This window comes from Numenius arquata, chromosome 6 (genome assembly GCF_964106895.1).
Source record: "Numenius arquata chromosome 6, bNumArq3.hap1.1, whole genome shotgun sequence".
NCBI classification, from domain to species: Eukaryota; Metazoa; Chordata; class Aves; order Charadriiformes; family Scolopacidae; genus Numenius; species Numenius arquata.
In genome coordinates, this window is record NC_133581.1 from 64,925,364 (window position 1) to 64,950,313 (window position 24,950).

The 24,950-nt window shown below is 48.9% G+C and overlaps 2 protein-coding genes across 2 annotated transcripts; both read right to left on the reverse strand.

Moving 5' to 3' along the window:
- Positions 1-16,116: 16,116 nt before the first annotated feature.
- Positions 16,117-17,106, reverse strand: LOC141465906 (inositol 1,4,5-trisphosphate receptor-interacting protein-like 1). Its single transcript, XM_074149591.1, has one exon. It carries the CDS (start codon positions 17,104-17,106, stop codon positions 16,117-16,119), a length of 990 nt encoding a protein of 329 aa, XP_074005692.1.
- A 2,386-nt stretch (positions 17,107-19,492) lies between these two features.
- LOC141465907 (inositol 1,4,5-trisphosphate receptor-interacting protein-like 1) lies at positions 19,493-20,482 on the reverse strand. Its single transcript, XM_074149593.1, has one exon. The coding sequence runs from the start codon at positions 20,480-20,482 to the stop codon at positions 19,493-19,495; it is 990 nt and encodes a 329-aa protein (XP_074005694.1).
- Between the last annotated feature and the right edge of the window lie 4,468 nt (positions 20,483-24,950).

Consider the following 24,950-nt stretch of genomic DNA (forward strand, 5'->3'; position numbering starts at 1 on the left):
TGGCTAAGAAGGCCAACAGCATCCTGGCCTGTATCAAGAACAGTGTGGTAAGTAGGACCCGAGAGGTGATCGTCCCCCTGTACTCGGCACTGGTGAGACCCCACCTCGAGTACTGTGTCCAGTTTTGGGCCCCCTACCACAGGAAAGACATTGAGGTGCTGGAGCAGGTCCAGAGAAGGGCAACGAAGCTGGTGAGGGGTCTGGTGCACAAGTCTTACGAAGAGAGGCTGAGGGAGCTGGGGTTGTTCAGTCTGGGGAAGAGGAGACTGAGGGGAGACCTTATCGCTCTCTACAACTCCCTGAAAGGAGGCTGTAGAGAGGCGGGGGTCGGTCTCTTCTCCCAAGTTACAGATGATAGGACAAGGGGTAATGGCCTTGGTAAACGCCAGGGGAAGTTCAGGTTAGATATTAGGAAATATTTCTTTACTGAAAGGGTTATCAGACATTGGAATGGGCTGCCCAGGGAGGTGGTTGAGGCACCATCCCTGGAGGTATTCAAGAGAGGAGTTGACATGGTGCTTGGGAATATGGATTAGTGTTGGGTGGTGTGGTGGGGTGTGTGTGGTTTTTTTTGTTTGTTTTTTTTTTGTTTTTTTTTTTCATTGGTTGGACTAGATGATCTTAAAAGGTCCCTTCCAACCTAGGTGATTCTGTGATTCTGTGATAATACAGATAGTAAAGGAGCCTCTTTACCACCTCTGTGCCACTAGAAGATCTCCCAGTCTTGGCTGTGTGTGATCTGAGAGTCAGAACCACAGTGTCCTAGCACTGGATGTACAAGGATGCACAATTTCAGCAAAAGCAAATCTCCAGAGCACTCTGAATCCATACACAAGGTGTGTACAGAATAGGAAGAGCAGAGACCTGTTGTTGTAAAGGGAGCCTAAGAGTGGCCTGATACTTCCCACAATATGATGCCAGTCAGACTGAAGCAAAACTAGACTTGCCTGCCTTAAAAGCCACCCCTTGCCAGAATCAATCTTAGAAATACACTTCTTGCCAGCGGTTTTGATTCCCAAGACAGCCATGTCCAGATTGCATAACATTACAATTTCAAAACAACAGTCATCAAATTTAATTGGAAGGAAAGCGGCATTTTGTACGCAGTTTCAGGGAATTCCACTTCCTGTTTGTCGGAACTCAGCTGTAAAAGGTTTTACCTTTCAAACTCAGAAGTAAACGACTGCTGGAAGCGTTCCTACTGCTCTCTAAACTGTTTGGCATGGACACCGAAAAACAGAAAACAAGCATTGAACAAACAGATCTTACGTTCCTCTGGTTCTCTAAGAGACTTGGCTACAGTCTGCCTTCTGAAATTAGGACCTGTGCAACTAAGTCACTTTGAAAACATTAACAACGTAATATACACAGGATGCCAAAGGCTGGACAGAGTAGAAACCATTTGCATTTTTCAAGTCAAGCTGTTCAGGATCCACCTTGTTTTTCTCATTTTTTGCACAAAGAAATATGTTCTGGGTTTTTCTTTTGCAGCAACTATAAGCAAAGTAATGTAAATACTGAAGAAGTTCAACAGTAAGTTGCTGTCCTTTTCTCAGTTTGTTTCTTTGGAAGTGGCTAATACCCAACCTGCAAATTCAGTCTTCCACAAATCTCTAGGCAGGTTGTGCTGCTGCTGCACCAGTGTTCCTGCTGTGCATCTACCCTCCACCTCCCCCACAGTCCCCCCGGATTATTTTTATTGCTGTTTTGCTCCCTTAGGGAACGAACTGAACTTTGTCCAGAAAAATCAGCAACAGATCTGTAGGACATGCATTAAGCGGTCTGTTGCTGGGGCAAGGCAACTCATTTCAATGTCAGCATTGTTTCTAAAAATTTATTTTGGAAAAATGTCCGTTAAAAGCTTCTCAGTAGAAAAACAGAAGCACTTAGACTCCCATTCCCCAAGCGGTGTTGCATCACTACATCTCATTCTACCATGCTAATTTAACTAAAACGCTCCAGGATAGTTCACATGGATGCAATGAAGCAAGTCTTAATGTAGAGGTTTAGAACGTTCGTGTGCGCTAGAAGCTTGCCATGCTGTCTGGTGCTTGCAAACTCCACCTCAAGGGACCATTCACATAGATTATCTTCTGAATTATAGCCCAAAAAGAACACAAAACTCAAAAGGCAATATTAAACATGAGAAGGTAATCCTTCAGGTCAGCCTCCAATGCATTCTAGCACCATAGAAGACTGAGGTCATAGAATCATAAAATGGTTCAGGTTGGAAGGGACCTTGAAGATCATCGAGTTCCAATCCCCCTGCCATGGGCAGGGACACCTCCCACTAGAACAGGTTGCTCAAAGCCCCATCCAGCCTGGCCTTGAACACTTCAAGATGGATGGGACATCCACAACTTCTCTGGGCAGCCTGTTCCAGTGTCTTACCACCCTCACAGTCAAGAATTTCTTGATAATATCTAATCTAAATCTCCCCTCTTTCAGTTAATACCATTACCCCTTGTCCTATTGCTCCACTCCCTGGTAGATAGTTCCTCCCCATCTCTCCTGTAGGTCCCCTGTAGGGACTGGAGTGATCAAGAGGGTTTTATAGAGCCAGCACTGGAGGAGCAGCCATCTTCTAACCACTGCTGTGAGCCATTGTGCAGGGAATCACAGGAGAACTGACATCCAAATGTGGTCTGTCAAGTCAATAACATTACAGGAGCAAGGAAACCCTGCATCTGATTAATTAAACCAGAAAAAAAGTAGTAATGAAACTACTAGTGCTCTGTTTTTGTGCTTGAATGCCACTAGAAGCCATGTTTCACCCAAGCAGGATCTATGAAGTAACCTGACTTGTACCAAAGGTTGGTATATCAAATGCAGCACCCAGCTTTTGGTCTGCTCTGGAGCCTGGAGATGGGGCTGGAAGGGTGCAGATGAAAAGCTGAGGTTGAGTAAGTCCTGGGACCCAGCAGCATTTTATCGCAGAGCGCGCTGAGATTTCAGCATTATCATTGCTGCCTCCTCCGTGACGGGAATTCCTCTTTCACTTTAGGTCCATTAGTGCTGAGGCGGCGAGAGGTAAATAAATGCGAGTCACTGAAAAGCAGCGTTCGTAGGTTTGTATTTGCCCGTACAAACACGACAAGCAGGCACAAAGAAACTGCACAACAGAGGTGCTAGTTTTGCAAGCTTTTCCATAAACAGCTGAGTACTGGATGGGAAATTTTATGCCACCAGTTTTTCGATCATGTGCGTGCTCTGTAACGTGTGGGAGTGACAAGGGCTGCTTAGTGCCGGTGGGAGGGTTGATATTATACATGCAACAATTACTGCCAAAGGAGGAAGAATAGAAGCAAAGGCATGAATGCAGAAAAGATAAGTGAGGTGTGAAATTCCCATAACATTATTCCTTGCAGGTACATTTTATAAGCACTTACTTCCGTAATAAAATAGAATAAGGAAAGAGTGACAGAAGTCATGCTCTTATTCAAAGAGAAATAACGTTGCTTTGGAAATGATCTAGCATGATCCGCACATAAGCTAATTGCTTTCAGGTTTAGATCTTTGCTGTGTTAAGACTTCAGTCTCTAGAAGGTTAAAACTCTGCTGCTCTTGTGATGCTCTGGGGCAATGATTTTTAAGTGCAATTCCTAGGATCTTAGCATGAGAACAACAAAAACCACCTGCTAGAATATTACTTAGATTCAGAATGCTGAAGACATCTTTCCTACTGGTGAGGTAGATTAATTTATTTCTCGTAATGTGAATGTAATGCTTTAAGGCACAAGCAAAATAGAACAAAATTTAAAGAATTTACTACAGGAAATAACCTCAGGGAGATGCAAGATTCTAGTTTTTCTCTCTATTTCTATGGAGTACTTGCTTAACTAAATGGTGAAAACACAGCAGAGTGCAGTGGTCAAAATAAACAACGTGCAGAGACAACGGGCAGAGAGTTAGTTCAGCAAAGCTGTATTAGAGAAAGGGACCAAGTTACTGTCATCTTAAGTTGACTCCTGGAAGCTGACTCCAAAGACAACACTTTGTCCCACAGTCTGTGCAGGCTCCATAGCACATGGATGGCACTTTCAGAACTGAAGTTTATGGCATGCCCGTCAGGGCAATTACTGGCTAAAGCTTGCCGTGCAAATCCGTATTTCTAATTGACTTCGTAAATGCACTTAACACCCTCCACAGATGCCAGAATTATTAATTGCCCCAGCGACAAACATTCTCTACAAATCCCCAAATGGGCAGCAACAGGCTGCTGTGCCAGCATCCTTGGTTGTGCTGCAGAGGGACCACTTCTCAGAGTGAGAAGGGAGATGAGATCTCTTGGCCTCTCTGCTGAGCTCCCCGTAGGGTACTGTCCCTGCTGCACCCATTTCTCTAACACAGGGTGGGGACTGGACCCACACGTTCATTCCAGAAGCCACCAGGTCGTGACTCTCAGGCCACAAGAATTCTGGGCAATAGATGAAGGTTATTCCTAATCTTAAGAGAAGAAACCTACTTTCTTCTTCCAAAAAAAAAAAAAGAAATTGTCAAAACTGAGGCAGCAGAAACTGAAACTTCAGCTCAATTCAAGGCAAATTTTCATAGCTGGAAGTGTGAAACCTTGCTAAACAGCAGGTTTGAATGCAAACATCAAGACACTTTGCAGAGAATAATTTTCCCAGTAGCTTCCACTCAATATTCAAAGCTAGCCTATTTAAAAACAGACAAAGATGTTAAAAACCCTGCCATTTTTAGCATTTAGTGGCACAGAATATAGGAAAAATCTCCAGGATTTGAGACTGTTTATATATTACACTTTTGTTTGAGTAGGATGACAACATTGTAGAAAGCATAGCAACAGCAAATCACAGGATGCTTCCAGGAAAGAAAGAGGTTCATTAGGAGAGGATGGGGTGTTGGAATAAGACCAGGGCTAACACCAATTAGGGAGAGTGATGATTCGATGGAGACTTCAGAGACTTGCCTTTATTGTTGATTTTGCCTCTCAAAAAGGCAATCTTTTTGCACCGTGCACCTAAATTTTTATCACCCAGGTGTCCCAAACAGAAGAAAAAAAGTAAAAAACCCCTTGTAAAGAAAACTTAATTCATCTTAAAACAGATTAAAGACTACACAACCAGTAAAGCCAAAAAAGGCCAAACAAAGACTAACATATATATTTAGAGGACTGATTAATGCATAGTTCATCACAGTTAATCTGACTCAGATTAATGCATAGATTAACTCATATACCTAAAATATAAGCAAGTCCACTAAGAAATTAGTTAGATCACCCAAAACTTTTTTATTTAATCAAGTAAAATCAAATAGGTGTGCATGTTTCTTAGTGATAATACATCCAAATTTTCTAGATGTCTTCTGGGCTTTAATACTGATGCTCATCATCTCAGCCTAAGTATATTTCATATAACATCAAAAAGGATGAAGCCCTAGGGAATTTCTCTTACCTCTGGCGCCCCACGAGGCCTTTGTTCTGTGGAAACAGTTGAATTCTGGATGCTTGTTAAACACTTAACGTCTCCTGGAATCACATGGATGATCTGAGACATGCATTTTTATTTTAAGTGAATCACTAACCTTGAAGAATTAGAATGGAGAAAGGGAAATATAAAACCCAATGAAAAAAAAAAAACTTCAGACAGACAGACACTTGCAGTAGTTTATAACAGTTCTGCCCTCCTCAGCTGCTCTCCTTCTGTTTCCCACACTCCCCAGTGGGAAGACAGGAATTATTATTTAAGGATTAATTTCAAAATTGTTTCTTGAAAAGTATTCCTGGAGGACAACGATCTCTATATAGAAGCCGACAGAAGTGATGTCAATAGAATAAGCAAAGCTTGGGATACATATTACCTTTAATAAAAATCACAGAGTATTTATTTTGAGGAGCTTTCTTTTAAATTTCCCATAATTAGGAACACCCGATTTACTGTATGAACTAGCTAAACAGAAAAAAAAATAATTCCACCTCCCTTACGTTTGCCTTAAAGCATTAAAAAAATTTCATCAATTTACATTAAAAAATTCTTAGTTTGGTACAAAGTCAAGCCACAGTATCATCCTCCAAAATAATTAATTACAATAGATTAGCATTTTCTGTTATTTCTTTTGCATGTGCGCCATCTCCTGGCAGTGGCTGTAAAGCTATTACCTAGTTGAAGAACAGTTGCTAATGGAAGCAGAATATTATATGGTCCAGCTTTAAACTGCTTTGTTGCAAAACCACAGTAAATAAAGTATTTCCACCAACTTAGTCAGGAACATGCAATACATTAAGGCAAACCAAGAAACTATATACAAAAGCTGAAGGGAGAAGTAGATAAAAGGAACAAACCAAAATACAAAAAGAACACCCCACCACCGCACATTTTAGCTAAATCAGCTTTTTAGTTTAGGGTTTTTTGCTTATTAAAACTTTTAGTTTACTAAAGAAAGGGATATAAGCATAATGTGCTGGAGTATTAACATAGCCTATATTTTAAACATTTAAAAAATCTTTTAAAAAAGTACTGTTCAGCTCATGAATTTAGGCTGGGTGTTCCTTACCTTTGTTTGAAGAACCCCCAGGATGCTCTCTCTTCCATAGAGTTCGACCCTTGAGAGTTATTATCCTGACCTTCTTGTTGATGTTTCCATTTTTGGGAGGCAGATGGAGAGTTCTGTTTCTCTGGGGACTCGGAATGCCATGGAGGGCTTTCTGCTGCTGGTTTAGCTCCCTCTTAGTCTCCTTCTTTGGCTTGATTAGTTTGACTGAGGCTCTGGCTCCAATCCAGTGTTTTTTCCTGATAAAGCAGGTTTTGTGAATGGGATTCATGAAACACTATAAGAAATACTCCCTGAAGAACTTTACAGCTGTGCTAATGCCATCGAGCCATCCTACGTTCTTATTTGTTTAACTGTCATGAATTGGTTGGAAAGATGCAGCATGAATGTCACAGAGCTTGAGATCCATTTCTCTCTCAAAGTCAAGATTATCTTACAGAAATATTTCTTCAGCATGAGAAATGTGAGAAAAGCAACCCTTCCCTCTGCTAGAAATCTAAAATACACATATAGACCCACATAAGATGGAATCACGGAATTGTCAGAGTTGGAAGGGACCTCTAGAGATCATCTAGTCCAAGTCCCCTGCTGAAGCAGGATTGCCTAGAGCACATTACTCAGGACTGCATCCAGGCGGGTCTTGAAGATCTCCAGAGAAGGGGACTCCACGACCTGTTCCAGTGCTCTCTCACCCTCACCGTAAAGTTTTTCTTCATATTTGAATGGAACTTCCTATGTTCCAGCTTGTGCCCGTTGCCCCTCGTCCTGTCACTGGGAACCACTGAAAAGAGTCCAGCTCCATCCTCGTTCAACCCACCCTTGAGATACTTGTAAGCATTAATAAGGTCTCCCCTCAGCCTTCTCCTCTTCAGGATAGAGTTCCAGCTCTCTCAGCCTTTCCTCATAAGGGAGATGCTCCAATCCCTTAATCACCTTTGTTGCCCTGCGCTGGACTCTCTCCAGTAGTTCCCTGTCTCTCTTGAACTGGGGAGCTCAGAACTGGACACAGTATTCCAGTTGTGGCCTCACCAGTGCAGAGTAGAGGGGAAGAATGACCTCCCTTGACCTACTGGCCACACTCTTTCCTATGCAGCCCAGGATCCCATTGGCTCTCTTGGCGACAAGGGCACATTGCTGGCTCATGGATAGTTTACTATCTACCCAGACTCCTGGGGGAATCTACCCCGGCCTCCTCAGAAGTGCTTTCCAGCAGGTCCACCCCTAACCTATCTTGGTGCCTGGCATTCTTCCTCCCCAGGTGCAGGACCCTACACTTGCCCTTGTTGAACCTCATTAGGTTCTTCTCTGCCCGGCTCTCCAGCCTGTCCAGGTCACGCTGGATGGCGGCACAGCCCTCTGGAGTGTCAGCCACCCCTCCCAGTTTGGTATCATCAGCAAACTTGCTGAGGATACACTATGTCCCCTCGTCCAGGTCATTGATGAATATGTTAAACAAGACTGGGCCAAGTATTGACCCCTGGGGGACACTGCTGGTTACAGGCCTTCAACTCGACCCTGCTCCATTAATCACAACCCTCTGAGTTCTGTCACACAGCCAGCTCTCAATCCACCTCACTGCCCCCTCATCTAGCCCACACTTCCTCAGTTTTCTAATGAGGATGTTATGGGAGACAGTGTCAAAAGCCTTGCTGAAGTCAAGGTAGATGACATCTGCTGTTCTCCCCTCATCCAGCCATCCAGTTATAACGTCATAGAAGGCTATCAGATTGGTCAAGCATGATTTACCCTTGGTAAATCTGTGTTGACCACTTCCAATAACTTCCTGTTCTTCAACATGTTTGGCAATGACATCCAGAATGAGTCACTCCATTACCTTCCCAGGGATGGAGGTGAGACTGACCAGTCTGTAGTTCCCTGGGTCCTCCTTCTTGCCCTTTTTGAAGACTGGAGTGATGTTTCTCTTCGTTGTCCTTAGCCTTCTGGCAGCTACCTCATCACCACCTACTTGAAATATCAGTAATGGGTAGTAATCTGAGGGCTGAACTAGGGTGGGAAGATTTCTCCATATATCCTTAATCCTGGCCCCAGGGAGGAAACTGACTTCCCTTTGGGATGGGTCTGGTCAACAAATGGGGCCCTCTGTTCCCCTCAGAAGGGAGTCACCTACTACAATTACTTTCCTTTTTTTCTTCATTGAGGAAGTCCTAAGGCGTAGTGGTGAGTGATTAGCCCTGGGCAACTCATGGGATGGATCTTCCTCTCCATCCTCATTTACCTAGCCCTCAATTTCCAAAGCCCCATACCTATTGTCCAAGGGCAACTGGGAAGGTGAGGGGGGCTGGGAGGGGTTTCACTTGCCCCTTCAAGAAGGGACCTGTCTCCACTCCCCCCCATCCCTTAAGTCCCTTCCTTCTGCCTGTTGACAGGAGGGAAGGGGATCATCCACTTCATGTAGAGCTTTTGCCTCAGGTTATGGCTCCACCAATCAATTTCACTCTCGCATTCTCTGATGCTTCTTAACCTTTCTACCTCCTCCCTCAGTTCGACCACCTGTCTGGGCAGATCGTTTATCTGATCCCACCGCAGGTAGGCAGGCAGTGTCTCTGGCTCCCTCGGGCACCAGTGCCGGGCCCAGGCACTCGCTGCAGCCAGAGAGCTGCGCGGGAGCTCGGCCTGAGTTCCCGCATTCTTTCGGTGGATTTTGGCCGTTTTGCGGCCATGTCCTTCTCTCCAGCCGGGAGAGGAACCAACCGCCGCTTGGCTGCTCCGCGCGCTGCCGTTGCTCCCCGCGCGCTGCCGCTCTGTGGAAGCTGTAGCCGCTTTTAAATTTGCCGCGTCTCGCCCGGCACGCCCCCAGTCACGTCCGACCTAACGGCTCCCTCGCGAGACTTCCGACTCCTTTCGGGCCTCTCCGCTCTCCCTCGGCTTCTCCGCCTCCTCCGTCCCGGCCTAGCTCAACTCTTAAAGGGGCAGCGCCCGCCGCCGCCGCTCTCCGCCTCGTCTTAAGATTTTAATAGTGTGAACAGCCCCACTACAGGAACAGACCGAGAAGGAAAAAAGACGGCTAGATATGAGCCAGCAGTGTGCCCAGGTGGCCAAGAAAGCCAACGGCATCCTGGCTTGTATTAGAAATAGCGTGACCAGCAGAAGCAGGGAGGTGATTGTCCCCCCTGTACTCAGCACTGGTGAGGCCACACCTCGAGTATTGTGTCCAGTTTTGGGCACCTCAATCCAAGAGAGATATCGAGGTGCTGGAGCGGGTACAGAGGAGGGCAACGAAGCTGGTGAAGGGCCTGGAGAATAAATCGTACAAAGAACGATTGAGGGAGCTGGGACTGTTTAGTTTGAGGAAGAGGGGACTGAGGGGAGACCTCATCACTTGTAGTCTACAACTGCTTGAAAGGACATTGTAGGTTGGTGCTGGTCTCTTCTCACAAGCAAATAGCAATAGAACAAGAGGGAATGGCTTCAAGCTCCAACAGGGTAGGTTTAGACTGGACATTAGAAAGAAATTCTTCACAGTAAGAGTGGTCAGACACTGGAACAGGCTGCCCGGGGAGGTGGTTGAGTCACCATCCCTGGATGTGTTTAAGAGACGTTTAGATGTGGTGTTGGGGGCTATGGTGTAGGGAAGAACTTTGTAGAGTAGGGTAGATGGTTGGACTCGATGATCCAAAGGGTCTTTTCCAACCTAGATGATTCTATGATTCTAGGAAAGGAAAACTGGTTTAAGGATGAATGCTTCTCTCTGCTAAGGCTCGCAGTCAGAACTCTGTGTGGTGGAATTAGCTTGGCGGCTTTTCGTTGTTCTTAATATATTTTTTTAAAGTCTTTTTCTCTCCAATGGACTGATACCTAAGGCAGATTTTATGTAGTTTATAAATGGTTAAACTGTAGAGAGTCTTCTTTTAGAGAAGAAATGTAGCTATTTTAGCAACCATCCCAAATGATTTCAAGGACTTAGGAAGATAAGAAAAGATGGCTGTGGCCCTGGGAACATGGTGACCCACGACAGGGATGCAATAAATATGGACATTGTCTGACAAACAGGTGGTAGCAGAGAGATCATCAGTTTTAATGAGCAATTAAGCAGTTAGAATGTTTTGCCAACATGAAAAGTGAGCCAAGGGACAGGTGAAGAAGATGAAGGTGGAGGAAGAAACGACCCTCAATCAAAACGAGGACTACCAGAAGGCACACCTACGCATGCCCCAAAGCTTATTATAATGTGTAAATGAATTCTCGGAAATGTAATGAATATGCTAATGTTTTCTTGAAATTACATTGAGTATGTATACCTGTTGTATGTAAATTTAATTTGACAACAGTATTTGGTGGTGTCACACACAACAGGACCACAATAGGAGCTACCCCCAGTGCACCTGGCGCCTGCAATAAAGAATTCCTGCTTTCTAAACTTTAAATTGAGTCTTAGAAAGTTTTATCTGCCGGTTTGCGGTAACAGGACTGCTTATCCCCGTGAAAGAGCAGCTCTGGAAGCTCCCACTGCTGCTTGGTCACCATAAGGGGAGTCCTTCCCTCCCCCGCTAGGGAGAAGATGATAGTCATCAGGGCAAAGTGGCTCTTTTCCAATTAATACTGTTGCAGGTTCCAGTATTAAAACATGAAAAATGTGCTCTGCATTAACACAACCTGCTGCTGCAGGAAATGGCTTGTGGTGTAAGAGTGAAGAGAGAACCAGAGGTGACACCGTCTCTTATTTCAGATAAATTTTCTGTTATCTCCAGTTACGGAGAGCCCTTTCTCACACTCGCAAATCTGCACGACAATAGCAGAACTCATAGAACTTTCTTTTTTGGAGTAGGATCATAAAACTTGTGCTGATCCATTATCTTATCCCCTGGTACTTCCTTGTGTCTCCTTAAGGCATTCAATTTATGACTGTGAGGGGGGGGAAGCGTGTTCTGAACCATCTGACCAGACAAAAGTCATCAGCACGTTTTTCTGTGCCTGTGATAAAAGGGTATTGCCCCAAAATATCTCTGGGCGGATGTGCCTGTGCCAGACACGGAGAAACATCCTTCTAAGTAATTTTAAAAACAGCACCTTGGTGGAAAATGCAGGATTGCTTGAAGAAGCTAGAGAGAGCGAGCACCATCTATCTGGGACTTCTATCCCAGCGGAGATAAATGCAGGGCACGGTTATTCTGCGGTCATGAAAACTTCAAAACAGAACCAAAAGCAGCCAACAGCACCAAATACACTGCCTCCTGCCAACTTGTTCTTTCTTTCAGGCTACCATTCTCTTCATCCCGGGGTCAAATTCCAGGCCATTGAAGGGCCACACAGAAAAGGACCCAGACAAAAGCTGCTTTTTGCTATTCATTCCCAGTAACAGCAGTGGAGTTTATTAACCTTATTCATTTGTTTTCGTCCTCCATTCAGCTCCAGGACATTTCAAATTCAATGTCCGTACAACAAATGGAAGAACCCAAAAGCAGAGGGAGGTTTCACATCCAGCTCCAAGAAGGATTTAAGACAGACGGCATTCCAGTCCGGAGTCAGTCCTTGGCAGAGATTGCTACGGCTGCCTCTGCAGAAACTGTGTTGTGAATTCTTTTGCCGTTTCTGTATGATAGGACTACTCTGTTCATTTTTATCCAAGCCCTCTATTTTTTACAGGGGCCTGCTTAGAGGGAAGTAGTACACTGGTCCAGTTTTACCAGCTTGGCCCAGCTCCACAGGTTGCCTCTGAGCATGAGGACCCCTGAGGTAGACCACAGCTACTCCCCTAGATATTCTGTGAAAGGTGAGAAAAAAGGGACTGTCTGCAAAAATGCAAGTGATTCTGCAACCTTGGAGCCCTAATGAAATCCCCAGGCAAAATTTTCTTGTCCCAGCTCCAAGGTAACTGGTTTTTCTCCGTTGGTGACAGCAGTGTAATCGTAGTTTGGTTGTTTAAGGCAGGATTGCACTCCTGCAACAAACGTGTGACTGCAGCTCGTCTGGAAAAAGCCACAGCAACTTTATTTAGCTGGTGGACTCCTACCACCGTGTACAGCCAAGGTCCCCCAGGTTTGTGGAGCTCACTCTGACGCATTCTAACCACAGACTATTTTCTGCACCTGAGAAAATTCATTAATCCTCCCTCAGCTCTATCTGCACAGTATTAGCACTGCTGCAGTGGGGACTTAATAATGGGTTGCATGAAACTGCAGTGAAATGGCCTGTCACAGCCCAGCAAACCACAGGCATGTGGGTTTGACTTAGCAAGAGAAGGAGAGTTAGTTACTGTGTTAGGACTCCTTACTATTAATATTCTGAGGGGAGACCTTCTCGCTCTCTACAACTCCCTGAAAGGAGGGTGTATAGAGGCGGGGGTCGGTCTCTTCTCCCAAGTCACAGGCGATGGGACAAGAGGAAATGGCCTCAAGTTGCGCCAGGGAATGTTCAGATTGGATAATAGAAAAAATTTTTACACTGAAAAGGTTATTAAGCCTTGGAATGGGCTGCCCAGGGAAGTGGTTGAGGCACCATCCCTGGAGGTATTTAAAAGATGGGTTGACATAGTGCTTAGAGACATGGTTTAGCGATGGGGGGTTTTTTTGTTTGTTTTTTATTTTTATCAGAGTTAGGTTGATGGTTGGACTAGATTATCTTAAAGGTCCCTTCCAACCTAGACAATTCTATGATTCTAAAACAAAGAACCCAGCAAACTTCCTTCACGCACCGCAGTGCGATAATCTCAAGCAATGCTGGAATCAACGGGAACCATTAATCAGTCTGAGAGAGATTTGGTGAGCAGGAGCAGTGGCTGTGTAATCACTTACATCTCATTAAGTTGACAGCCAAGCAGCTGTTCTGTCACACAGCCCAATGTATATTTTAATCAAAACAGGTTTATTTCTGTATTTGATCAAAATCTACAGCACGTTGCATTGCCAGCTCCTTAGCCTTTGGGAAAGAAAAGTTTAGCACCGGTTTGTAGTCCACCCTCAAAGATCGTCGTTGAGTTGCTCTAAACCCGACTCATGGCCTTGCACAGAAACTGAACCTAAATACAGGTATTTTGAGGAAAATCAATGAAATGTATGAGAAAAGTTTTGAGGGGTAGGCAGAGTGGCACTTATGTAGTAGTACATTATATATATTGTTTGATACACTCACAATTATCAGAAAATGACAGTGACTAGAGACTAATCATAAACAGGTGACTCTTATTTCTCAATTAAATTGAAGGGCCTGAAGCAAAAGCCTCAGACTGTGAGAACCAGAAGAAAGTAAATAATACAACACTATCTCATAACTTCTCAATGCGGCTTCCTTCCGAGAGCCTCCTTTGTCATGAGGTCGATGCCACACACAATCTTCAATGATTTACTTTTCTCAAGGTACATACTGCTCACACGCGGGTAATTCCCCAGGTGACTTGCAGACCTTGCTGTATGACTAGGAAAGATACCCCCCAGAACCGGGAGAATCTTGTTAAGGCCGCATGTTGTTATAGCATAGATGCTTAAATGTAGTAAGCTACTTCTGACAAAGCATCCCCGAGCCCAGAAGATGATAACTTGTTCTTGCTGAGTGAAAAAAACCAAAACCCAAAAGCATGTGAGTGTGCAGAACCACATCATCAACAATTAAAATTCAATTAATCTCTTACCACATTTGAATAATTCTGTAGCATCTGGTTCACGTTCAGAGAGTCTTTCTCTCGAGCTTCCAGCATTGCTGTCTTTTCCTCTTTCACAGCTAGTGGTGGTTTTAGCGCTGATTCTGTTTTGCCCTCCAGAATCTATTATTCTCTAAAAGACTTGAGAACAGCTTTCCAACATCTGCCACTAGGATACGAGCCACCCTCTGTATAGGAAACTTCACCCATTCTGAATTCTGAATTCTGAATTACATTACATGCGTTTCTTCATCATGAAAATGATTTCCTCTACTGCCACAGATCACTACTGGTATATTATAGCTGGGAAACCTCATTTTGGAAAATCCAATCAATTTTAAATAGAGGTAACGCCAGCATGGTTCTACAGAAATATCCAAGAGCTACATAACTTCAAATAACTTTTTCTAATTTTCCTATAATAACAGTACAGAAGTTTCTTCTAAAGGCTATTTTTGTACATTCTTGGCAAGGAGAAAAATCTGCAATAGATTCTAAAGACTCCTACAAGATGGGTATGTTTCTCTAATTAGGTCTTACCAAGAGGCCTGTATACACATGGGTTGTTGGGGTTTCTTTGTTCATTACTACAGCCGTGCAAAGGAATTCCTTGCAATATCTATGCTTACATTAACAGGTGGTTGGGTCACCAATTACATGGAGTAATGACAAAACCTGTCTAATACACATAATTCTTACTTGTAAAGAGGAGGAATCCCCACTGAAATAGCTACTCAGTTAATCTACCAGGGAGTAGAGGGGGACTATAGTAACACTGACTAGCATGGAGAGAGAAAACAGCATTTCTTCCTCCCATACAAGAAAAAAACATTTGCAAAACTTACAGTATATTCCCAAGCTTGCTAAAGAAAAATGTGCTTTGTGTCCAAAATTGAAAAGGGAAATTGGAGCGAGACAGATGAGAAGCAAAAAGAAAGGCAAAAGGCATGGGATGGGCTGAGGAAAAGCCTGCAGAGTCAAAAGAATGGCTAAGAGAGCTCAGTTTCCATAAGTGCTGGCATTGTCATTGTCATCCTGTAGCAGAAGCTACAGCCAGTGAAGACCATGGTGGCTACAAAGATGATTGTTGCACTAGTCTCCCTTCACACTGGCACAACCATGGTGTCGATTTCACGTGGGCCGAGAAACTCCCCGGCAGCTCTAGCTGGGCAGGGACAAAGTGAGAGGCACCACTGATGTGCCTCCGTGTGTTCTCTGGTGTTTGGGTAGAGAATCTCCTCGTCCCAGACACTCCCCAGGGAGCTGGTACTGCAGAACTGAACATACTGGACCACAAGCTCAGAGCCAGCACCAAGGGAGCCGATTGTACCTCACAGGATGGGGTCACAAGGAGCAAAGCATCCATAGGTCATGTCACCCGATATTATAATTCAATTTTAATATTCTACTATAATATCCTATGATAATATTCTGAGGGCCGTACAAGGCTGGGAAGTTTTGTGGTCACGCGAGCCCCAGGGAGGCAGAAGGCTTCCCCAAAAGGCAGGTCTGGTGGGCAGAGCAGGGGAGCAGTGCGTGAATTCTTTATTCTGCTTTGCTTCGATGTGTAGCTCTTGCTTCACCTACTGGACTGTCTCAGCTGAGCCCATAAGTTTTCCCACTTTTCCCCTTCAGAGTCTCTCCACCGTCCCAAGGGGGGCAAGGGGCTGAGCCGCTGTGTGATGCCGAGCTGGGATCAAGCCATAACCCATGGGAAGCCAAAGCCCAGTGAATCATGAAACCAGAACACACTGCAGCCGCTCTTCTGAAGAACATCCCCCCCCCGACCTCATGGCAGCTGAGCCACCAACACCCTACGCCCGCCTTCCCCAACAAAGTGATGCCCAGACTCTGACGGGCACAGCGTTTGCTCAAACAAGGGATTTATTGAAACATATTTACAGAGGGTAAAGAACCCCAAGGAAGGGTCTCGGGAACAGGGAGGGCAATCGCTGTCCAGGGGGTGACAGCGGTGAGTCTCTGCTGCAAGGCTCCCGGCAATGGCCCCTTCAGCTCAGGAAGACGTAGGAGTCGTCTTGCTTCACTCCAAACACCAGCTCAATGAGGACGGTACTGCCGGAAGCATCCGTGAGCCGGAGGTTGCAGGAGTGCCTGGAGGGCAGCACCGTCAGCCGGCAGTGGGTCGACTGAGGCATAGCCGCCCAGGCCCTTTTCAGCAGTATCTGCAACCAGCGTGTGGTCTTCTCCATGTCCAGGTAGGGGCCGGTGCAGAGGACGCCCAGGAGGCTGGGACCCTGTTTTTCCCTCAGTTCCTTCTGGGGGTGGTGGAGGAAGCACAGCATGTCCCCGGGCAGCTGCTCCCTCGTGCAGGTGCACTGCAGCTTTACGCGGAGGCTGGACTTCCTCGCCGGCATGTCCTTGGTGGTGGTGCCCATCTCCAGGTCGAAGACATGGCCACGAGGGGGGCTCAGGGGCACGAGCAGGCGGTAGATGGCATCCTCCTCACAGGGACTCCAACCTCGTAAGGTGCTGCTCACCCCGACGACTGGCCTCAGTCGTGGCATGAAACTGTTCCTGGAGAGCTTCTGGCAGATCCGCAGAAGGTCGTCCACCAGCTCCTCCACCTTCATGAAGGATTCGGACAGGTCCAGGAGGCGCTGGGCGGGAATGCTGCGCCCAGCCAGGGCAACGCTGGATTTTTCTTCCAGATCAGCCTTGCTCCTGCTGACGCCGTCCTTGCTGCTGCCGGCTGGTTGGCGGCACCTTCTCCTGAGCCAGCAGCAGAGACCAACGAGTAGGAGGAGGATTGCAGCGGTGGCCAGGACCTGCCATTGCTGCAAGGCCGGAAGGATCGGGGCTGCCCAGGCAAAGGCAGCCTGCTCCAGCCCCCGGCCCAGGCGAGTCACCTGCTCTCGCAGGTTCCTCGCACCCTGCGCCATGCGCTCTTGCGTGGCCACATCCAGACAATGGCCGAGCACCTGTGGGAGCTCGAAGCAGCTCTGGAGGAGCACAGCAAGCAACAGCTCTGTGACAGCCATGGCCTGCAGGAGGGGAGAGAGCAGGGTCTCAGTGGGGCTGGGAGGGAGGTGGCGGCGGGGGGAGCGGGTCCGGGAGCCGCAGGGAGCCGGGGGCAGGTAGGAGAGGGGGGAGGCAGCGGGGAGGCAGCGAGGCCTGCGCCCGGCCCCGACGGCGGTGGCGGCGCCGTGCCCGGCGCAAGGCGCTCCCGCCAGCGGCTGGGCCCCGGATGGCGGGTGAGAACCCACCCCCCGCCCCGGGGGCCAGCGTTTCTGCCCCGGCCCTGGTCCAGCCCAGCCTCCCCCCGCCAGCCCACTCACTCACCGTAACCCCGGGCTGTACGGGGTCAGCGCTGCCGGCTGGGGCCCTTTATAGCAGCCCCCATTGTGACGCGTCCCCGGAGGTGTCACAGGCAGCAGAGCGCATCACAGGCCCGACCGGCAACCAGCCCCCCCTCGGCCCCCACCGCGGCTCAGCGACTGCCGGCTGCCCTGGGGTCCTGGTTAAGAGGTCCCTCTCTTCCCAGGAGCCGGTGTGCTGCTATAGTTGGGGTTTATTCTCATCTGCCTGCCCATGGCCACCTCGTGATCATAGACAATCCCGCGTGGAAGGGACGCACAAAGGCGCGTCAAGTCCAAACCTTGACTCCCCATCAGGCACCTTAAGATCAATCCTAGAATCATCACAGAATCCTTTAAGTTGGTAAAGATGCTTAAGATCACCAAGCCCAACCGCAAACGCAACTGGTGGACGGGTCGGGTTCCAAGAGTCCTGTTCAAGGGGCTTCCATCAGGGTGGTGCCAGTCCCCAGTGGGGTTCCCCGGGGCTCAGTTTCAGGGCCTGTGCTCTTGAATGGTTTTATCACTAATCTGGAGGCAGGGATCAAACGTGCACGAAGATCGTTTCCCGATGGGCCTAGAGTAGGAGGATCTGTGGACCCACTGGAGGGTAGAGAGACCTCACACAGAGATGTGAAGAGACTAGACAGCTGGGCGATCAGCAACCGTATGAAACGTAGCAAGAGCAAGAGCGGGATTCTCCACCTGGGATGGGATCGTCCTGCTGATACATGCAAAAGGAGGCCAAGAGGGGGCCTCCTTTTTCCCTTTTCTTGGGAAAGGGGGCCTAGAGGCTGGAGAGGAGCCCCGCGGAAAGAGAGCCGGGGGTTTGGGTTGATGGCAAGTGGAATCGGAGTGCAGAGTGTGCTGTGGAAGCCCAAAGGGCCAAGCGTGTCCTGGGGTGCATCCAGCAGGCAGAGCACAGCCGGCTGGGGGAGAGAGGGGATTGTCCCACTCTTCCCTGCGCTGGTGCGGCCCCACCTCGATTTCCGTGTGCAGTTTTGGGTGCCTCAATGTAAGAAGGACATCAGACTCTGAGAGTGTGTGCAGAGGAGGGTGAGCCAGGTGGCGAAAGGCCTGGAGGGCAAGACTTAGGAGGAGGGGCTGAGGTCACTTGGCTCGTTCAGCTTGGAGAAGAGAAGGCTGAGGGGTGCCCTCATGGCAGTCTACAACTTGCTCGAGGTGGGCAGGGCAGCGGGAGGTGCTGATCTGCTGGCTCCGGTGACCAGCGACAGGACACGAGGAAATGGAATGAAGCTGCGTGCCGGGAAGTTCAGCCTGGAGGATAGGAAGAGGTTCTTCACGAAGAGGGTGGTCGGTCACTGGAAGAGCCTCCCCGGGGAAGTGGTGAGGGCACCAAGCCGGTCAGTGTTCAAGGAGCATCTGGACAACGCTCTCAGTCATGAGTTTTAATTGGAGGTAGTCCTGCGAGGAGCAAAGAGCTGGAGTTGGTGAACCTTATGGGTCCGTCCCGACGTGAGGCATAATAGTCAGAGGGCCATACAAGGCTGGGAGGTTTTGTGGTCACGCGAGCCCCAGGGAGGCAGAAGGCTTCTCCAAAAGGCAGGTCTGGTGGGCAGAGCAGGGGAGCAGTGTGTGAATTCTTTATTCTGCTTTGCTTCGATGTGTAGCTCTTGCTTCACCTACTGGACTGTCTCAGCTGAGCCCACAAGTTTTCCCACTTTTCCCCTTCAGAATCTCTCCACCGTCCCAAGGTGGGCAAGGGGCTGAGCAGCTGTGCGATGCCGAGCTACTCCTGGGATTGACCCACAAGCCCCGGGAAGCCAAAGCCCAGAGACTCACGAAAGCAGTGTCTGCTGCAGCCGCTCTTCTGCAAAATGCTCCCCAACCTCATGGCAGCTGAGCCGCCAGCACCCTACGCCCGCCTTCCCCAACAAAGTGATGCCCAGACTCTGACGGGCACAGCGTTTGCTCAAACAAGGGATTTATTGAAACATATTTACAGAGGGTAAAGAACCCCAAGGAAGGGTCTCGGGAACAGGGAGGGCAATCGCTGTCCAGGGGGTGACAGCGGTGAGTCTCTGCTGCAAGGCTCCCGGCAATGGCCCCTTCAGCTCAGGAAGACGTAGGAGTCGTCTTGCTTCACTCCAAACACCAGCTCAATGAGGACGGTACTGCCGGAAGCATCCGTGAGCCGGAGGTTGCAGGAGTGCCTGGAGGGCAGCACCGTCAGCCGGCAGTGGGTCGACTGAGGCATAGCCGCCCAGGCCCTTTTCAGCAGTATCTGCAACCAGCGTGTGGTCTTCTCCATGTCCAGGTAGGGGCCGGTGCAGAGGACGCCCAGGAGGCTGGGACCCTGTTTTTCCCTCATTTCCTTCTGGGGGTGGTGGAGGAAGCACAGCATGTCCCCGGGCAGCTGCTCCCTCGTGCAGGTGCACTGCAGCTTTACGCGGAGGCTGGACTTCCTCGCCGGCATGTCCTTGGTGGTGGTGCCCATCTCCAGGTCGAAGACATGGCCACGAGGGGGGCTCAGGGGCACGAGCAGGCGGTAGATGGCATCCTCCTCACAGGGACTCCAACCTCGTAAGGTGCTGCTCACCCCGACGACTGGCCTCAGTCGTGGCATGAAACTGTTCCTGGAGAGCTTCTGGCAGATCCGCAGAAGGTCGTCCACCAGCTCCTCCACCTTCATGAAGGATTCGGACAGGTCCAGGAGGCGCTGGGCGGGAATGCTGCGCCCAGCCAGGGCAACGCTGGATTTTTCTTCCAGATCAGCCTTGCTCCTGCTGACGCCGTCCTTGCTGCTGCCGGCTGGTTGGCGGCACCTTCTCCTGAGCCAGCAGCAGAGACCAACGAGTAGGAGGAGGATTGCAGCGGTGGCCAGGACCTGCCATTGCTGCAAGGCCGGAAGGATCGGGGCTGCCCAGGCAAAGGCAGCCTGCTCCAGCCCCCGGCCCAGGCGAGTCACCTGCTCTCGCAGGTTCCTCGCACCCTGCGCCACGCGCTCTTGCGTGGCCGCGTCCAGACAATGGCCGAGCACCTGTGGGAGCTCGAAGCAGCTCTGGAGGAGCAAAGCGAGCAACAGCTCTGTGACAGCCATGGCCTGCAGGAGGGGAGAGAGCAGGGTCTCAGTGGGGCTGGGAGGGAGGTGGCGGCGGGGGGAGCGGGTCCGGGAGCCGCAGGGAGCCGGGGGCAGGTAGGAGAGGGGGGAGGCAGCGGGGAGGCAGCGAGGCCTGCGCCCGGCCCCGACGGCGGTGGCGGCGCCGTGCCCGGCGCAAGGCGCTCCCGCCAGCGGCTGGGCCCCGGATGGCGGGTGAGAACCCACCCCCCGCCCCGGGGGCCAGCGTTTCTGCCCCGGCCCTGGTCCAGCCCAGCCTCCCCCCGCCAGCCCACTCACTCACCGTAACCCCGGGCTGTACGGGGTCAGCGCTGCCGGCTGGGGCCCTTTATAGCAGCCCCCATTGTGACGCGTCCCCGGAGGTGTCACAGGCAGCAGAGCGCATCACAGGCCCGACCGGCAACCAGCCCCCCCTCGGCCCCCACCGCGGCTCAGCGACTGCCGGCTGCCCTGGGGTCCTGGTTAAGAGGTCCCTCTCTTCCCAGGAGCCGGTGTGCTGCTATAGTTGGGGTTTATTCTCATCTGCCTGCCCATGGCCACCTCGTGATCATAGACAATCCCGCGTGGAAGGGACGCACAAAGGCGCGTCAAGTCCAAACCTTGACTCCCCATCAGGCACCTTAAGATCAATCCTAGAATCATCACAGAATCCTTTAAGTTGGTAAAGATGCTTAAGATCACCAAGCCCAACCGCAAACGCAACTGGTGGACGGGTCGGGTTCCAAGAGTCCTGTTCAAGGGGCTTCCATCAGGGTGGTGCCAGTCCCCAGTGGGGTTCCCCGGGGCTCAGTTTCAGGGCCTGTGCTCTTGAATGGTTTTATCACTAATCTGGAGGCAGGGATCAAACATGCACGAAGATCGTTTCCCGATGATCCTAGAGTAGGAGGATCTGTGGACCCCCTGGAGGGTGGAGAGACCTCACACAGAGATGTGAAGAGACTAGACAGCTGGGCGATCAGCAACCGTATGAAACGTAGCAAGAGCAAGAGCGGGATTCTCCACCTGGGATGGGATCGTCCTGCTGATACATGCAAAAGGAGGCCAAGAGGGGGCCTCCTTTTTCCCTTTTCTTGGGAAAGGGGGCCTAGAGGCTGGAGAGGAGCCCCGCGGAAAGAGAGCCGGGGGTTTGGGTTGATGGCAAGTGGAATCGGAGTGCAGAGTGTGCTGTGGAAGCCCAAAGGGCCAAGCGTGTCCTGGGGTGCATCCAGCAGGCAGAGCACAGCCGGCTGGGGGAGAGAGGGGATTGTCCCACTCTTCCCTGCACTGGTGCAGCCCCACCTCGATTTCCGTGTGCAGTTTTGGGTGCCTCAATGTAAGAAGGACATCAGACTCTGCGAGTGTGTGCAGAGGAGGGTGAGCCAGGTGGTGAAAGGCCTGGAGGGCAAGTCTTAGGAGGAGGGGCTGAGGTCACTTGGCTCGTTCAGCTTGGAGAAGAAAAGGCTGAGGGGTGCCCTCATGGCAGTCTACAACTTGCTCGAGGTGGGCAGCGCAGCAGGAGGTGCTGATCTGCTGGCTCCGGTGACCAGCGACAGGACACGAGGAAATGGAATGAAGCTGCGTGCCGGGAAGTTCAGCCTGGAGGATAGGAAGAGGTTCTTCACGAAGAGGGTGGTCGGTCACTGGAAGAGCCTCCCCGGGGAAGTGGTGAGGGCACCAAGCCGGTCAGTGTTCAAGGAGCATCTGGACAACGCTCTCAGTCATGAGTTTTAATTGGAGGTAGTCCTGCGAGGAGCAAAGAGCTGGAGTTGGTGAACCTTATGGGTCCGTCCCGACGTGAGGCATAATAGTCAGAGGGCCGTACAAGGCTGGGAAGTTTTGTGGTCACGCGAGCCCCAGGGAGGCAGAAGGCTTCTCCAAAAGGCAGGTCTGGTGGGCAGAGCAGGGGAGCAGTGTGTGAATTCTTTATTCTGCTTTGCTTCGATGTGTAGCTCTTGCTTCTTGGGAAAGAAAAGTTTAGCACCGGTTTGTAGTCCACCCTCAAAGATCGTCGTTGAGTTGCTCTAAACCCGACTCATGGCCTTGCACAGAAACTGAACCTAAATACAGGTATTTTGAGGAAAATCAATGAAATGTACAAGAAAAGTTTTGAGGGGTAGGCAGAGTGGCACTTATGTAGTAGTACATTATATATATTGTTTGATACACTCACAATTGTCAGAAAATGACAGTGACTAGAGACTAATCATAAACAGGTGACTCTTATTTCTCAATTAAATTGAAGGGCCTGAAGCAAAAGCCTCAGACTGTGAGAACCAGAAGAAAGTAAATAATACAACACTATCTCATAACTTCTCAATGCGGCTTCCTTCCGAGAGCCTCCTTTGCCATGAGGTCGATGCCACACACAATCTTCAATGATTTACTTTTCTCAAGGTACATACTGCTCACACGCGGGTAATTCCCCAGGTGACTTGCAGACCTTGCTGTATGACTAGGAAAGATACCCCCCAGAACCGGGAGAATCTTGTTAAGGCCGCATGTTGTTATAGCATAGATGCTTAAATGTAGTAAGCTACTTCTGACAAAGCATCCCCGAGCCCAGAAGATGATAACTTGTTCTTGCTGAGTGAAAAAAACCAAAAACCAAAAGCATGTGAGTGTGCAGAACCACATCATCAACAATTAAAATTCAATTAATCTCTTACCACATTTGAATAATTCTGTAGCATCTGGTTCACGTTCAGAGAGTCTTTCTCTCGAGCTTCCAGCATTGCTGTCTTTTCCTCTTTCACAGCTAGTGGTGGTTTTAGCGCTGATTCTGTTTTGCCCTCCAGAATCTATTATTCTCTAAAAGACTTGAGAACAGCTTTCCAACATCTGCCACTAGGATACGAGCCACCCTCTGTATAGGAAACTTCACCCATTCTGAATTCTGAATTCTGAATTACATTACATGCGTTTCTTCATCATGAAAATGATTTCCTCTACTGCCACAGATCACTACTGGTATATTATAGCTGGGAAACCTCATTTTGGAAAATCCAATCAATTTTAAATAGAGGTAACGCCAGCATGGTTCTACAGAAATATCCAAGAGCTACATAACTTCAAATAACTTTTTCTAATTTTCCTATAATAACAGTACAGAAGTTTCTTCTAAAGGCTATTTTTGTACATTCTTGGCAAGGAGAAAAATCTGCAATAGATTCTAAAGACTCCTACAAGATGGGTATGTTTCTCTAATTAGGTCTTACCAAGAGGCCTGTATACACATGGGTTGTTGGGGTTTCTTTGTTCATTACTACAGCCGTGCAAAGGAATTCCTTGCAATATCTATGCTTACATTAACAGGTGGTTGGGTCACCAATTACATGGAGTAATGACAAAACCTGTCTAATACACATAATTCTTACTTGTAAAGAGGAGGAATCCCCACTGAAATAGCTACTCAGTTAATCTACCAGGGAGTAGAGGGGGACTATAGTAACACTGACTAGCATGGAGAGAGAAAACAGCATTTCTTCCTCCCATACAAGAAAAAAACATTTGCAAAACTTACAGTATATTCCCAAGCTTGCTAAAGAAAAATGTGCTTTGTGTCCAGAATTGAAAAGGGAAATTGGAGCGAGACAGATGAGAAGCAAAAAGAAAGGCAAAAGGCATGGGATGGGCTGAGGAAAAGCCTGCAGAGTCAAAAGAATGGCTAAGAGAGCTCAGTTTCCATAAGTGCTGGCATTGTCATTGTCATCCTGTAGCAGAAGCTACAGCCAGTGAAGACCATGGTGGCTACAAAGATGATTGTTGCACTAGTCTCCCTTCACACTGGCACAACCATGGTGTCGATTTCACGTGGGCCGAGAAACTCCCCGGCAGCTCTAGCTGGGCAGGGACAAAGTGAGAGGCACCACTGATGTGCCTCCGTGTGTTCTCTGGTGTTTGGGTAGAGAATCTCCTCGTCCCAGACACTCCCCAGGGAGCTGGTACTGCAGAACTGAACATACTGGACCACAAGCTCAGAGCCAGCACCAAGGGAGCCGATTGTACCTCACAGGATGGGGTCACAAGGAGCAAAGCATCCATAGGTCATGTCACCCGATATTATAATTCAATTTTAATATTCTACTATAATATCCTATGATAATATTCTGAGGGCCGTACAAGGCTGGGAAGTTTTGTGGTCACGCGAGCCCCAGGGAGGCAGAAGGCTTCCCCAAAAGGCAGGTCTGGTGGGCAGAGCAGGGGAGCAGTGCGTGAATTCTTTATTCTGCTTTGCTTTGCTTCGATGTGTAGCTCTTGCTTCACCTACTGGACTGTCTCAGCTGAGCCCATAAGTTTTCCCACTTTTCCCCTTCAGAGTCTCTCCACCGTCCCAAGGCGGGCAAGGGGCTGAGCAGCTGTGCGATGCCGAGCTGGGATCAAGCCATAACCCATGGGAAGCCAAAGCCCAGTGAATCATGAAACCAGAACACACTGCAGCCGCTCTTCTGAAGAACATCCCCCCCCCGACCTC